This window comes from Nicotiana tabacum, chromosome 13 (assembly GCF_000715075.1).
Source record: "Nicotiana tabacum cultivar K326 chromosome 13, ASM71507v2, whole genome shotgun sequence".
In the NCBI taxonomy this organism is placed as follows: domain Eukaryota; kingdom Viridiplantae; phylum Streptophyta; class Magnoliopsida; order Solanales; family Solanaceae; genus Nicotiana; species Nicotiana tabacum.
In genome coordinates this window covers 49,327,882-49,344,813 of record NC_134092.1, presented here as the reverse complement: position 1 = coordinate 49,344,813, position 16,932 = coordinate 49,327,882, and the positions used below count along the sequence as shown (strand labels likewise).

The following is a 16,932-nucleotide window of genomic DNA, read 5'->3' as shown; positions in this document are numbered from 1 at the left end:
CATATTAAGGTATGCTCAACAGCTAGTAATCAGAGGCAGCTCTAAAGGCTTGGGCAGTGAGGCCATTGCCTCAGGCCCCCCAAAATTTGAAGCCCCCAACTCTATTTTAAATTCTTCTTATTATTATTATTATGACTATATATATTATATAATTTATATAAATAAGTACTATAAAAAAAGTGTTACAGTATTTTTTTTGTTGTTTGATTGAGGTGATTTTATAACAATAAGTTTATAAATTATGATAATTTTCTTCATTGATTAATTAGTATATTTGCTTCACTCTTCAATTTTAATTTTATTAAGTTATATATATTGACAATATAATAAATTTCTTTTACAATGTTCTCTGAAACTGGATGAACACAAAAGTATTCATGCACCGATTTTCTTTTAGTGCAATTCGATATATTATATTAGGTTATTTATAATTTATTTTAGATATTCATTAATAAGTGCTACTTAATAGAATGAACTACAATTATATCTTAAATTGATCAGAAGGAATAAATTTTTTTGACACCGTTAATGCTCAAAATTTAAGCTATTATGTTATATACGTTTATTTTTATTTATTTATTTATTTTTGTGATGATAGCCAAATCAAAATATGTGGACCTCTTCCTATTATTTCTTTCTTTTAAATTCGCTATTTTTTGTCTTAAATGATTAATTTATTGTATAGAAAGCAAACTTTATTGTTAGTGTAAATATTTTATAAAATAAATTTAAAAACCTCTCAATATAATTTTGTATTAGGCCACGAGATCCGTTGAGCCGCCTGCTAGTAATATCATACTTATCCAACCTAACCAAAGAACAGAAAAAGAAAAGATTTTTATTTCTTATCGAAGAAGCACAGATACATTCATTATCTGTCATTTCTGTTGACTACCCAACAAGTTTCTTGTGTCCATTACACTTGAGGCTTTATACATGTGCTTTTGCCAAAAACCATGCGGATTTCCTGTGTATTTTTGTTTATTCTATACAGCATATTTTTTTTGGTTTCCTAAAAGAATGAAGCCGCATATGTCCAACTACATTCTATTTGTGTATAAATAAAGCTCTCTTTTTGTTTGTTTTGTTTCTTTTTCTTCGACAGATTTTGAACCATATATCGACTTTATAACGACTTCTCTTTTCCAATGAGAAAGCGTCACTTCTCACTCATTCAAATACAACTTTGCAAATGAAAATGTAAAGCAATATTCAAACATATTATTTCCTTTTAACCCCTTCCCCCTCTTGTTACATAATCCTTCTTCAATGCAGGCTCAGAGGCTCTAACTCATATGACAGACAATTCATGTACACCAGGCTTTAAGACTTATCTTAAAAGTACCACTTCTTGTTACAGTATCTGATTGACATTATGATATTACTTGTGCATTTCTCTAAGTTTCTACTTTATAGAGATAGCTGTTGCCGCATGTAATTGTATAGGGTAAAATTAGTTTATGAGAAATGATCAAAAGATATTTCGATTTCGAGCTTTGAGTATAAAAAAATCCTTGCTAGGGAATCAGAGGCGGATCCAGAATTTGAAGGTTGCGGGTGCCACTATACATACATAATATACCTACCACTAGCCACAAAGACCGAATAGGAAGGATAGATCGATTCAGTTAGTTTTTGGTTAATTCAATTAGGTCTTTTATTCACAAATAGGCAAATAAGTTTGATTTTAGTTCAATTTTTAATGCTTGATTTAATTATATTTAGAATAAAATTACAAAAAAAAAAAAATCTCATGAAAGTATGCCTCCAAATAGAAAATTTTCTTAATTAGTAGCTTAATTACTATATATTCTTTGTTTGATTGATTAATTGGTCATCGTTCTTGGGTTAGTTTTCTCAATTTAATTGTCGAGTTATATGAAAAATATTTTCAAAGCAAAAGTTTCAATTTTCATTCTATGAGTTTTTTTTCAAAAGTCATTGAATGATACTGCTCAAATTATACTCCAATATATAAATTAACGTTGTATCATTAAGATGAGAAAAATTACATATTACCTAGAATCATTTAAAATTATGCATCAAAAGAAATTGCTCATGAAATAAGGTGTAATTATACAAAGCAAAATGAAGGCTAATATAAAGAAAAATTAAAAAAGAAAGAAGATAAAAGAGATTTAGCACCAAATAACAGGAAGAAAGAAGAGGGGGGGGGGGAAATGAAAAGGAAGAAGAGGTGAGGCCCAAGGCCCAACGAAATAGGGATTAATAAATAGGAAAAAGATAAAAGGAAGGGAAAGATGGCGCTGTTGGGAATCGAACACGGAATACTGAGGCAAATGAGAGATCCTTCGCTGAACCATGGCACCCACACAATATTTGTGCAATCTAGGTGCCACTTTATCAATATAACCGTTCTTTCACCGATATCAACATACTTACTAAGAATTTTTGCCGAACCATGCGGGTGGCGTACCACCCCTACGCTATAAGGTAGATCCGCCCCAAATTGGGAATAACAACTGCAATTGACATCGGGTAAACCCGGAGGGAGTGTGGTCAACGGGAGCAGATCAAATATTTTCCATCGGGTAACATTCAATGAAGAATATTCCCTAACAATAAATGGGCAGCCGTTGCAGAGAATATTTGCATTCATGGCCTGCCTTTACATATTTATCAATGGCTTCTTTATTATCATTTAAGTAGGGCTTGATCCTAAGATCTTGTTTCCCTAGGGATAACTATAAATAACAGGTTCTGCATCCATTGTAAGAACATGAAATTCTTGGCAAAATATATAATGTATTCCATTTTCTCTCTCAATTAAATAACTTTATTTGCTCTTTTATATTGTTCTCATTTCTGTCCTCGGAGACGCTGTTCTCAGAGCTAGTATTGTCATCTTCTTCAGTTTTAACCGCTAAGTCTTACTTTTAATCTTATTTATTTATTATTTTCTGATCAAATCACTTTGCTTGTCTATAAACCACGTAACAAATTTAACTATACTATTTTATGGGTAAATAGTTTGACAATCACCGTGGGGCTTAGACAGTTGAGTAATTGCTTTGATCCTTGCGTTTGTTACTACTCCCTCCATTTCAATTTATGTAAACTTGTTTGACTGGGCACGGAGTTTAAGAAAAAATGAAGACTTTTAAAATTTGTGATCCTAAACAAGTCATAAAGGGGTCCAGAGTATTTGTGTGGTTATAAAAGCTTCTCATTAAAGGTAGAATTAAAAATTTAAGCTAAATTATTCCAAATTTAGAAAGGGGTTATTCTTTTTGAAACTGACCAAAAAGGAAATAGGTTCACATAAACTGGAACAGAGGGAGTAACTTGTTTGATTTTTTCCTTAGCAAGAAATCGAAAATGGAAGCTAATGATGTCAGCATCGCACACAACGTTGAGAGACACGAGAATTTGCCTCAACATAAAAATTCAATCAACGACACCCGCAACGAAGGGGACAAGGAAACCTCAGTTCGTGAAGGGAAATACCCTCGGCATGTAGGGGAGCCAACTCCCGATGACGCGGAGGAAGAACACATTGCGAAAACAGTGAGAATCCTGAGAGAGCAACAGAAAGTCATCATGTGCCACCTCTCAAGGCAGGATCGGATGATGATGGAGTTGAAGCAAGCATTGCCAAGCACTTTCAACAACGCAAATAGAAGAGACCCGGTTCTTTCTAGCGTTCCTACAAATCAAACAGCTCAAAGAGTTGATAATAACACCCTAAGGGGTAAGGTTGGTTTTGACGATGCCGGGGGGACCAGAAGAGGATCTGGTAACAATTACCCCCTTCAAAACCGAGCTTATGAGATTTATGAGGGAAATTAACAAACGGATGGATCAAAACGCCAAGGAGTTTCACGCCCGAAAGGATCAGATTCCAGGTGCACCACCAGTTTTGAAAGGCCCAGATACGAAAAAGTACACTCAACTGCCATTTAAACCGAACACAGCACCGGAATTGATTCCGAAGAGGTTTAAAATACCGGACATAACAAAATATGATGGGACTTCGGATCTGCACGAGCACATCACAACCTACACCACAGCTATAAAAGGGAACAATTTGGCTCAACATGATATCGAATCGATCTTGCTAAAGAAGTTTTGTGAAACCCTCACAAAGGGGGCCCTGATCTTACCCTAGTATTCAATTGACTACTTTTGAAATACTTGTAGATTCATTCATAAAGGCTCATACCAAGGCAGGGAAGGTCCAAGCTAGGAAGGCAAACATATTTAAGATCGCGCAAGGTGAGTCCAAATTGCTGCGAGAGTTCGTGATCAGGTTCCAGAAAGAGAGGATGATGTTACCGATTGTACCAGACGAGTGAGTAGTGGAGGCGTTCACAAAGTGTTTGAATCCAAGGAGTTCTGATGCCTCCCGAAAGCTGAGAGAAAGCTTGCTTGAATTCCAAGTGACCACATGGGCGAATATCCATAATCGTCATGATTCAAAAATAAGGACAGAAGAAGATCATCTTGGGTTCCCGACATCAACCAAGGGACGGGACCGAGACAAGAACCAGGATAAGCTCAAAAGTGATTTTGATGCAGATTGACGATCTTCTAAAGGTCATTTCCTACCATACAAGAGAATCTAAGGATGAGATAGCAAAGGATTCCAGTCCTCGGATAGGTTCGCTCCCGATAGAAGAACTGATCGTCGCCGGAACAACAAGTCATTACAAGAAAATGAGGTATCGGGGGCCCGAGATTCCACATATCCCAGGTTGTCGGATTACATTTTCAACATCAACATAGTGGAGTTGGTATCAGCGATGAGGAATATAAAAGAAACACGATTCCCGAAGCCAATCAAATCTGATCCCAGCCAGAGGGATCCTAATTTATGGTGTGAATATCATGGGACTCACAGCCACAGAACTGGGGAATGTCGGTATTTGCGTGAAGAGGTAGCGACGTTGTTGAAAAATGGCTATCTCAGGGAGTTCTTGAGCGACCGAGTCAAGAATAATTATGGCCGTAGCGGGGATAATGTGTAGTCTTCAAAGGCAGTAGAAGACACCCCTCGGTTGATTATCAACATGATTTTTGGGAGGAATGAAATTAATGGCATAACCTTCTCGGCAACCAAAAAAATAAATATTCCAGTGACCCACAACAAAAGACTCTGGGAAGTCGCAGAAGATGACATCACTTTCACGAAGGAAGACATCGACGAACTTCTTCTGCCACAAAATGACGCCTTGGTAATTTCTCTCAATGTCTCAGATTTCAAGATTAAATGTTTTTTGGTTGACTCAGGAAGCTCAAACAACATCATTCAGTGGAGAGTGCTGGAACAAGCAAAGTTAACCGGAAGCATCATTCCGGCAATAAAGCTCCTCACTGGGTTCAACTTGGCAAGCGTGACAACCCGAGGAGAGATCTTGTCGCCCATGAATGCCGAAGGGGTAACCAAGACCACCTTATTCAAAGTGGTAGACGACGATATGGGTTATAACATAATCCTCAGAAGTCCGTGGATCCATGAGATGAAGGTTGTGCCCTTAACATACCATCAATTACTAAAATTCCCGACCCCGTAGGGAATCAAGCAAATAAGAGGAGATCAACTGGTAGTGAGAGAAATGAACGCAATGTCGATTTCCAGCAGTAAAGGGAAGCAACCCAGCAAATAGCAAATACCGGAGCTGACGCCTTCTCCCTTGCCAAATGAAGACGATAAAGGCAAGGGGTCATGGGAATCCTATCAGGTGCCGAGATACTTTCAGGTACGGGAGGAGACAGATGCAACCAAGTCCACTACAGAAGAACTCGAGCAAGTGGCTTTATTCGAAGAATTCTTGGAAAAGAAGTTTCACTTGGGAACCGGACTCAATCCCGGACTTAGGTCAAGATTTATTAATTTACTTAAAGCTAACATTGATTGTTTTGCATAGTTACACTCAGATATGATAGGAATCCCATTAGAGGTGGCCATTTACAAGCTAAGCCTGGACCTAAACTTCCCACCGGTAAGGCAAAAGAAACGCCCAATAGATGAGGTCAGAAACAAGTTTGTTAAAGAACAGTAACTCGACTACTCGACAACGGTTCAATCCGGGAGGTAAAGTATCCAGAATGGTTATCTAATGTTGTTGTAGTTCCAATGAATAATAACAAGCTTAGAATGTGCGTAGATTATAAGGACTTAAATAAGGCGTGCCCTAAAGACTCGTTCTCATTGCCAAATATTGATCAAATGATTGATGCAACGACCGAGCACGAGTTAATGAGTTTCCTTGATGCCTAATCCGGGTACAATAAAATCAAGATGAACCCAGAGGATCAGGAAAAAACTTTGTTCATAATAAATTTCGGCACATATTTCTACAATGTGATGCCATTCGGGCTTAAAAACGCTGGAGCCACCTATCAAATGCTCGTCAGTAAGATATTTTAAAAATAAATAGGCAAAAAAATGGAAGTATATATCGATGATATGTTAGTCAAGTCTTTGAATGCAGGAGATTACTTAAAACACCTCCAAGAAACCTTCGATATGTTGAGGAAGCATGACATGAAACTCAACCCAGAAAAGTGTGCGTTCGGGGTTGATTCTGGAAAATTCTTGGGGTTCCTGGTCTCACAAAGAGGGATCGAGGTAAATCTCGATAAAATCAAAGCCATTGAAGACATCCCATACCAGCTAACAAGCATAAAAAAAGTACAGAGGCTAACTGGATGATTAGCCGCTTTAAGCAGGTTCATCTCTCGATCCTCGAAAAAATGTCATCACTTTCTTCTCAGTCCTGAAGAAGAAGAGCAATTTCGAATGGACTCCAGAATGCCAGCAAGCCTTGAAAGACTTAAAACGGTACCTATCAAGCCCCCTCCCCCCCCCCCAATACTACCAAAACCGGGGGAAGGTGAACAACTGCTGATATATCTAGCGGTCTCGGAAGTAGCGATAAGTACTGTTTTAGTTTGAGAGGATGAAGGTATGCAATTTTCTATCTATTATATTAGCAAAATACTGTTAGGAATGGAGACTCGTTATCCTGACCTCAAAAAATTGGCCTTAGCTCTCGTAGTTGCCTGTCGAAAGCATAGGCCTTAATTTCAATGCCATCCGATAGTTATTGTGACAAACTTTCCTTTGAGGAATGTTCTTCACAAGCCTGAGTTATCAGGTCGTTTGGCTAAATGGGTAGTCAAAATTAGTGAGTTTGATATTGAATACAAGCCAAGGACTGCGATCAAAACATAAGTTTTGGTCGACTCTGTGGCCGATTTCAGTCCCCGGATTAATGCCCCTAGCTGCTAAAGAGGCAGTACTGGTGTCGGAAATGACATCAGGAGTTTGGACCTTGTTTACGTATGGATCTTCCAATGTAAAAGGGCCCGGGCTCAAGGTGGTTCTAATCACGCACTCGGGGGAAACCCTGAGGCAGGCCACTAAAATCGTTCTGTTAACTAATAATGAAGCCTAGTATGAGGCTTTGGTTGCCGGACTTGAACTGGCCCGGGGACTTGGCTCTGAGGTCATTGAGATCAAATGTGATTTCCATCTGGTAGTAAACCAAGTGTACAAGATTTTTGATACAAAGGAAGAACACAAGCAACAGTATGTGAACAAGGTTCATGCATTGCTTGCACTACTCAGGGAATGGTCGATCATACACATTCCGAGAGAAGAGAACGTGTAAGCGGATGCATTGGCTAATATAGGGTCGTCTACAGAGATGAAAGGATCTGATTCCAGTACTGTCATTCAACTTCTGCATTCGGTCTTGGATGTAGATGGTTATTGTGAAGTCAATACAACCAACTTAGTCTAGGACGGGAGGAACGAATTCGTCGAATATCTTTGGCATAGAAAATTACCTGATGACCCGAAGGCATCCCAAGAACTACGCACCAAAGCAACTCGTTACTGCCTCATGGATGGGAAATATACAAAAGATCGTACCATGGTCCATTGGCCTGATGTCTAGAAGCCTCAGAGGCAGACTATGTGATGAGAGAAGTCCATGAAGGAATTTGCGGGAACCATTCTAGTGCAGATTCGTTGGTACTAAAGCTGATTAGGGCAGGATACTATTGGACCCGGATGGAACAAGACGCAAAGACGTTTGATCAGAAATGTGACAAATGTTTGCGTTATGCACAGTTGGTGCACCAATCGGTGGAACTCTTGCATTTGGTATTGTCCCTGTGGCCATTCATGAAATGGGGGATGGATATAGTTGGTCCATTGCCACCAGGTCCCGAAAAGGTAATATTCCTTTTAATTTTAACTGATTACTTCCCTAAATGGGTTAAAATAGGTCTTTACTAAAACATCGGTGAACGCAAAGTGGTCGAATTTCTATGGGACCACATAATTTGCCGATTCAAGATACCAAAGTAGATCGCCTGCGCTAACGTACCACAGTTCATAGGCTCAAAAGTCACAAAATTTCTAGAAGATCTGAAAATCAAGAGAATTACATCCTCACCGCATCATCCGAGCGCTAATGGATAGGCGGAGTCAACAAATAAGATCATTATCTAAAACCTCAAAAAGAGATTAGAAGTCGCTAAAGGCAAATAGCTCGAAGATTTACTGGGGGTGCTATGGGTGTACCGGACAATGACAAAGTCGAGCACGAGACAAACACCTTTCTCTATCGTGTATGGTATAGAAGCTCTGATACCGGTAAAAGTAGGGGAGCCAACTTTACGGTTTTCCCAAGCAAACGAAGAAACAAACAATGTGGCATTGCTGGTAAAGCTGGATTTGCTCGATGAATGCAGAGGCCTGGCATACGTGTGGATGGTGGCCCAAAAGCAAAGGATGGAAATGTATTATAATCGGAGGGCCAATCTCCGCTACTTCAAATTAGGAGACTTGGTTTTGGGAAGGGTGACTTAGAACACCTAGGAAATCAACATTGGGAAGCTGGGTCCAACATGGGAAGGTCCCTACTAGGTTTCAACTGTCACCGGTAAAGGATCGTAGGAGTTGGAAAGTCAAGATGGAGTCAAATTGCCCAGCAACTGGAATGTGACTCACCTCAAAAGGTATTACTGCTGATGGATCCTATCTATACTAAAAGTATGTGTTGCACTCTTTTTCCGTTCGACTAAGTTTTGTCCCAATCAGGTTTTTCTGGCAAGGTTTTTAATGAGGTAGCAACGGAAAGCATAATACGAGGGGAGCTTCATTGGCAATAATAAGACCTTCAAATGACAAGGCATTGAAATGATAAACCACTATGGGGTGGTTCAATAATCTTTGGCTTGATGGCAAGTTCCTAATAGGAAATAAAACTTGCCATCAAACCTAAGACTTTTTAACCGTTCACGAGTTATTTCCAACGACGAAGAAAGACTTCCAGTGTTCCAATTCACATACTTTGCATTCGAACACTTGGGAGATAGTATCAGATACGGCAATAAGAATTCCACAAAAACTGGTGATTGCGAGAACAGAGCACAATAATGTCTCATCGAGACCGGGGACTGCATGGCTAGCCCCGTAGAAATAAGTTGTACAAGTTAGCCACATGTATTAGAAGTTTCTTATTTTAGCAAATGAATGCTTATGTACTTTTAAATATAGAAGGACTAAAATAAAGTCCTTTTATTTTTATTTTGTTTCTTGTCCAAACGATGAGTTGATTTTATCATTTGAAAGTTAACAAAAAACTTCAAATGCTTGTGCCGGAGTGAACAGGAGACGTCCTCTTCATGAGCACCTAAACATAAGAGGGCCCTCTCTTATGAAACCCTCATAGTAAATGGTTGATTCTGGAATAATTTATGCCCGAAATCAGAAGCTATCGGATGAAAGTATGCCCAAAGCTTTAACTACTTCAATGCAAAGAAAATGTATCTTACACGACACTTGAAAGAAAGTTCTTCTTTATTTATAAAAAGTGAAAAACTCGATGAAACGTTTGTCATAATTACAAAGTACAAAAAAAGAAGAAGAAAAGGAAAACAACAAAAAAAAGGAGCTAAGCATTATCGTCGTCGGAGCCTGGGTGGAGAGAGGCATCTGCGTCCCCCCGGTAGAAGAGGGCGGATCAGCTACCGGTTCAGAGTCTGGACCTTCATAATCATTCTCTTCATTTTTTTCCACGGTTCCCGAAAACTCAGAACTGGTGCTCGAAGAGTCAGTTGCAGTGGGTCGAGCAGGGAGACATTCTCGAGCAGTTAACTCCAGTTTTTGGGCCTTGGCGATGCGATCATCAATATCAACGATGTCCGCTTTGGCCTCTTCCAAGGTTTTTCTCTTCATATGATACATAGCATACATTTACCAAATACAAGGGAATCCCCTTGGTACTGGAGCTTTGCCTTAAGTCCGTCAACCTCAGTCTGAAGGCCATCCCTTTCGGATCTCAAGGCATCGAGACTAGAATCAAGATCACGGGTTATAGATAGATGAATCCGGTTTTGCTCCAAGATCTTCTTGAATCTCTCCTCCATCCTGGCCCTCTTCTCCTCGGCGACATTGGCCTCCTCGATTTTTGAGCTCAAGACTGCCTTCAAGTTATTCACTTATTCCTCGGAGGCAGACTCACGCGCCGCAGCAGCAAGCACAACATCTTGGAGCTCAGCCCACTTAGCCTTAGCTTCTTGAAACTTGCATGTAACTGAGTTGCTTCTTGGCTGTGGGCCATCACTTCCTATTCGCTTTGCTGCAGCCGGGCCTCAAGCTCGCCTGCCTCAGCAGCTTTTGCCTCCAACACGGGGAGGCACGCAACAAGTTGGTTCCTTTCGGCCAACAATTGATCTCATTCGGAGGCAAGTCCTTGCTTATTGAGAATTAATTTCTGCAGGCCCTCGGAAGCAAAGAAGTTATCTTGTAAAAAGAATATCAAGGTTAGAAATCCCGTTACAGCAGAAAAATAGAAAACAAATGATAAGAAAGCAAGTACAGTAGCGTTGCCACATTATGCATTGCAGTTTTCAAGAAACACTCCCCCGAAAGGGGGCGTATTTTCTTCTTATCTTTCTCTAAAGCCAACGACTTCAGATAGTTGGCAAGCTCAACCGGCATGGATAGCAGATGACATTCCTTCAAAACCGAAAGAGTAGCACTCCTCCTTGATCGGGGATATGGGGAAAGGGGTGAGTAATTATTCCCCAAATTCCCATGGTCGGGAGATCGGGGAGGAGAAGCACCCTCCTCTCTAGCGTCAGTTTTCGGTGGAGGAGATGCAGTAGGTTATGGTGGCAAAGGTACAGCTGGTGTTGAGGGGCATGAAGTTGTTGGCGTTGAAGGTTGAGAAGAAACTGCGGCGGGAGTAGCACTGATTATTGGTTGCTTTGTGTTCGAAGGCAGAAGAGGCCCAGGATCCGAGCTCCTTGGACTAGAAACAGCAACGGGGACATGATAGGGGGAATCAACATTATCTACCAGATCCATCTCTCCCCAAAGTGCTTGAACCTCCTCTATGGTCAGGGTTTTAAGCTCCCCTAGCTGAGCCTCCGTTTGAGCTGATGAAGATATTCTTTTCCTTTAAAGGGGATCCACTTCATCACTAGCTTCTCCATCTTCCACAATGACCATCGTGGTCGGATTAGTGGCTGATGTATTTGTTTTCTTCTTTTGAGCCCCAGCCGAGGAAGAACATCGTCTTTTTGGTTGCTTGTTCTCTAGCTGGGGACTCTGAGAGGAAGCACCTTCACCGGAAGCAGGTCCGCGTTCACTGCTTTGAGCAAGGGCACTTTATAGCACTCTCGCGGCCTCCGCGGGGTCAGCCAAAATATCAACCTTGGGGCAGGTGATAAACCCTGCGGCAGTCCTGAATCAAGCAAAACATGGAATTAGCAAAGTTACCTATGTTCATACAAAAACAAAAGGAAGAAGGACTCGGTTTGCCATGGTTCTTGAATTTTCACCCATAGGGGGCCATTTCCTTCCACCGACAGGTTTCTGGTGTTGTAATATCCAGAATTTTCTAAACCCACTGGTCCAGGCCTTGAACCCTTGGTGGTTCCCACTGGGTAGCTTAAACAACGGAAAAAAAAGAGGTCAACAATAACAGAAAACGGTCTTTATACGAAGGAAAGAGATGAATAAATTGCAAACTTACAAAAATGGTTCCATGATTCAGGAAAAGATGGAATGTGGTCGGGATGATATCCCTGGTAGCGATGATGACAAACGTCTTCATCCATCCACAATCACTGTCACCATCCACGCTGGTGAGAAGGGCGTGGTGGCAACATTTGCTGAAATTAATTACTCCCCAACAAAAACTTTTGGGACAGTAGAGATTCATCATGTGTGCCAGGGTTAGGGTTTTCCTAGTCTCCGTGCATAACTAGCATAGGCAAGCCACCGTTCGCCATATAGATGAGCCTACTTATGCCAAGGAGACCTAGTACTGGTGGCAAAACTCCAAAATTATGGGATCGAGCCCTTTACTTGTCCCCAAAGAAAACGGACCCAAGGTGAAGGGATATGTATAGACATACATAAAACCTTTCTTGGTGAAGGTAACCCGCTCTATCATATCGGGAGCAAGGATGTCAAGGTCTGGGCAGTTGCAGTTCTCCTTCACAACAGGAATACTGGAAGGGCGAATAGAGGAAGGGTATCTGCTAACGGCCCAAGTCCGTGGAGAGGCGGATTGAAGCTTCTCCTGGAAGTCATTGGCGGTACTCAGGTATTTGGGTATGATGGTGTTTACAGTGGGAGGCTTAGAATCAACATTAGCATTTTGTCTTTGTTTCTCTTCGGGCCTCCACCGAAGAGAAGACCCGAGTTTCTAAATGATTCAGTAGAAGAAGCCATGGTAGTAAAAAGGTAGTAACATTTTTAGAGAAAGTTAGAGAAGATGAAAGTTTTCTAAGCAGGAGGAGGTTGAGTGCAGAGAAGATGATGAACTTATGAAAATTTTGGAAGTGAAAAGAGGTAAAATGATGAGTATAAGTAAAGATATAGACTGCAAAAATCGTGGTCATAATTTCCTCGTGGGACAACACATGTCGGGGTATTAAATGCGAGAAGACATACGTCCTTTCAAGTGTTAGAGACTGTTCAGGAGATTTCCCGCCAAGAAAGGGATCTTCACCAACTTCCCGGTAACATAAAGATATATCACCAGAAAGTAGGGGAACTATCTGTATATGGTAAAATTGATTTATAATAAATGATCAAATGATAGCATGACACGTGGAACCTAAGGCGGGTGAAAGACGAATCAAGTAATAACCAATACCGAGAACAAAAACTTCAATTGACATTGGGTAAACCCGGAGGGAGTATGGTCAACGGGAGCCGATCGAATATTTGTCATCGGGTAGCATTCAATGAAGAATATTCCCTAACATTAAATGGGCAGCCGTTGCAGAGAATATTTGCATTCATGGCATGTCGTTACATATTCATCAATGGCTCCTTTATTATCATTTAAGTAGGGCTTGATACTAGGATCTTGTTTCCCTAGGGATAACTATAAAGAGCAGGCCCTGCAGCCGTTGTAAGGACAAGAAATTCTGGGCAAAACATATGTTGTATTCCATTTTCGCTCTCAATTAAACAACTTTATTTGCTCTTTTATATTGTTCTCATTTCTGTCCTCGGAGACGCTGTTCTCGGAGCTAGGCTTGTCATCTTCTTCAGTTTTAACCGCTATGTCTTACTTTTAATCTTGTTTATTTACCATTTTCGGATAAAATCAGTTCGCTTGTCTATAAACTACATAAAAAATTTAACTGTACCATTTTACGGGTAAACAGTAATATTATCCAAATTTCTTTCTGAATGAAGAATTTCTTGATAAGAACTGTTTTATCTCTTTAGTGGGTTTACCTAGCACTGACATTGGATTAGTAGTACCAGTAAGTTCTTGATACCAAATACCTTTAGGGGTCGTTACGCGGACATTATTCCGGGATTATAGTTCTGGAATTATAATTCCTAGACCAATTATCCCACCTGCGTGGTAAGATAAAATAACATTTTCTTCGTTTCAATTTAGATAAGGCAGTTTGACTTGGCATGGTGTTTAAGTGAAAAAGAAGATTTTTGAAACTTGTGGTCTCAAAAGTTTAAGGGGTAAAGGCTTTGTGGGGCCATGATATTTGTGTGGTTATAAAAGCTTCTCATTAAGGGTAAAATGAGTAAAATGAAGAATTTAAAATTGAATTATTTTCAATTGTAAAAATGTGTCATTCTTTTTTGGAACGGACTAATAAGGAAAGTGTGTCATCTAAATTGAAACAGAGGGAGTACTAAGTTTTATGGGATAAGATGAGATAAAATGAGATATCAAAGATTAAGTCTGGGACTCAATTTATAATATATTAGGTTGACAATATAAATTTATACCGGAATAAAATTATACCGTAAACCTAACATAGTATAAATTTATTATCCACTTTATCCCGCTCATCCAGAGTACCAAATGACCCTTAGAAAACAATATTGTCAGAAGATCTGCTCTGGCAACGACTCAGACGAAGTCCTTGCGTCAGAGGCTGTACAACCTTTTAAAATTGAGTAGGTAAAAGTTACTATTTTATTCAGCCCCCTAGTCAGAAGATATGTGTTCATGTTTAAGCCATCCCACATCTCCATATGAGTTAGCATAATTCCCAATTTTAAAACATCCAGTATACCTCACCACGTCCCACCTCCACCCACCCCCAACCCCTTTCACCAACAAATAAAGAGATGCACATGAACAATCCATGAAGATATATACCAACAAGAGAGATAAACCAGAACAATCCACTTGCCAAAAATATAAAGACATTCAGACGCAACAAAACCAATGTCAAACTAGCCTTTATAATTTCATAGCCTTGTTATATACACAAAACAAAAGCAGATGCAGATGTATTCTCTGGCTGCAGCATCTTGGATTCTCATGAATCAATCAAGTATGCTATTATTCTTAGCAGTCCTTTCGTTTGGATTATTTAGTGTTAAAGCTGAAGTCCCTCCATCAGAAGATGTAGTTAGCAGTTTCCAGCCAAGTCTTGCTGTGGTTATTGGTGTCCTCTCCATCATGTTTTCACTAACTTTTCTTCTTCTCCTCTATGCCAAGTTCTGTCATAGGGCATCTTCTTCTGTTCATAACAGCACCAATATTATGCATATTCAAGATGGACTTGTTCGATCAGTACCTTCAGGTATCGATAAAACTGTGGTGGAATCACTCCCTTTTTTCAGGTTCTCTTTTATCAGAGGGTCCAAACAAGGGCTTGAATGTGCTGTTTGCTTATCAAAATTTGAAGATATTGAAATCCTTAGATTGCTGCCAAAGTGCAAACATGCCTTTCATATTGACTGTATTGATAAGTGGCTGGAAAACCATTCAACCTGTCCACTTTGCAGGCATAAGGTCAGTGCTCAAGACCTTTCATTACTTACTTCTTCAGAGAGTTTGAGGTTCTTGTCTGAGCTAAGAGGGGAATCAAATTTGGAACTATATATACAAAGAGAGGAATCAAATTTGGAACTATATATTCAAAGAGAGGAATCAAATTTGGAACTATATATTCAAAGAGAGGAGAATGGATCCTCAAGATTTAGTATTGGAAGCAGCTTTAAGAAATCCGAAAAGGGTAACAAGGAAGAAGAATTGCCAATACAAGAAAACAATATTGATAATCAACAACAAACAGATTATCAGAATCAGAAAGCACTACACAGGCTCAATCATAGGATTATAGTCTCAGATGTTGTCTTCAAGAATCGATGGAGTAATGTGACTTCTTCAGACCTTATATTCTTGAATTCAGAAATGCTCAATAGCAACAGATTCTCATCAATGGACAGAATCACTGAGCAATCCACGGCGAAAAGAGTGATAGAAGAAGAAGGTCAAAGAATGAATATCAAGGATGAAATGGAAAGGAAAAGATTGTTTGAGAGCAAGTTTAGCAAATTCCAGCAAAATGATTTATCTCAATTTCCAGAAGCCTCAGAATCAAGAACCAATTCATCAAAATCACTAAGTCAAAATGAGAAAAGATGCATGTCAGAAATTATAGTGCATCCAAGATTCAACAGCAACAACATTGGTAATAGAAAGCTTTCGGAACGGAGAAGGAAGCTTTGGCTTCCAATTGCAAGGAGAACAGTCAAGTGGTTTGCTAATAGGGAAAGAAAGTCCTCCTCACATACAGCAAACAGAAGACAAACACTAAATTTATAGACTTTTCATAAGTGGCTTCCCAAAATTTGCCTTATTCAGTTTAATTTCTTGACTTCTGGTGCATCATGGAAGCAGAGGCACACGCGGAAGTAAAATTTGAACCTCATAGATATCTTAGTTCAGAAAAGTAAGACATTTTTTGTTTGTTAATTGTAATTTCTCTCTTTAAGCAAGATTTTCAGTGACAAACAAGTTGAGAGATTATATATAGTAAAAATGAAAGGCTGTGCTGATTCAGTTTCCAAAGAAAAATCAAGCATTTAAGATGATGGGAACGATTGAGAGTCTTCTAGCCTGGTCCCGTCCTTGTACCTTAGTATTCAAATTGTTCTTATCTAGTTAATAAATCTTTTGCGAGATTCTTGATCCTTCTTTTGGGGAAGAATAGTACGTGGTTTTAGAGGGAATCATTCCTCTATTGATGTAAAAAGAAAAGCTAGAATCTTTCTTGAAAAACATTTTTCAACATGACATTGTTGGATTTGATTTATTGCATTCAAAAGGGCTGACTTAGATGGTAAATAATTTTTTCCTGTCTATTCATTTTGTTTAAGTTCACCAGGCTCAGTATGCACGTAAATTAAGCTGCCATCTTGAAACAGATGTGCTTTAAAAATTCCTCAACTTGAGTTTTGTGTTAAAATAAAGAATGCAATACTAGACAATAAGACCGCTGCCACCCTGGTTTTCTTCTTGGTTCTCTGAATTAAGCCACACTTTCGAGGTTATTATGAAAATCTTGAACCAACCAATATTAATAGTATATTATTGAGATTATAAGAAATGAGAATTAATCTCTTTGAAGTTAGAATTCAGCGAATCTATGTCAATAATA

The 16,932-nt window shown here is 39.4% G+C and overlaps 1 protein-coding gene across 1 annotated transcript; it reads left to right on the top strand.

Moving 5' to 3' along the window:
• The first annotated feature begins 14,562 nt into the window (after positions 1 to 14,562).
• Positions 14,563 to 16,456, top strand: LOC107771373 (E3 ubiquitin-protein ligase ATL42-like). Its single transcript, XM_016590728.2, has one exon. It carries the CDS (start codon positions 14,766 to 14,768, stop codon positions 16,095 to 16,097), a length of 1,332 nt encoding a protein of 443 aa, XP_016446214.1. The 5' UTR covers positions 14,563 to 14,765; the 3' UTR covers positions 16,098 to 16,456.
• Positions 16,457 to 16,932: the final 476 nt, after the last annotated feature.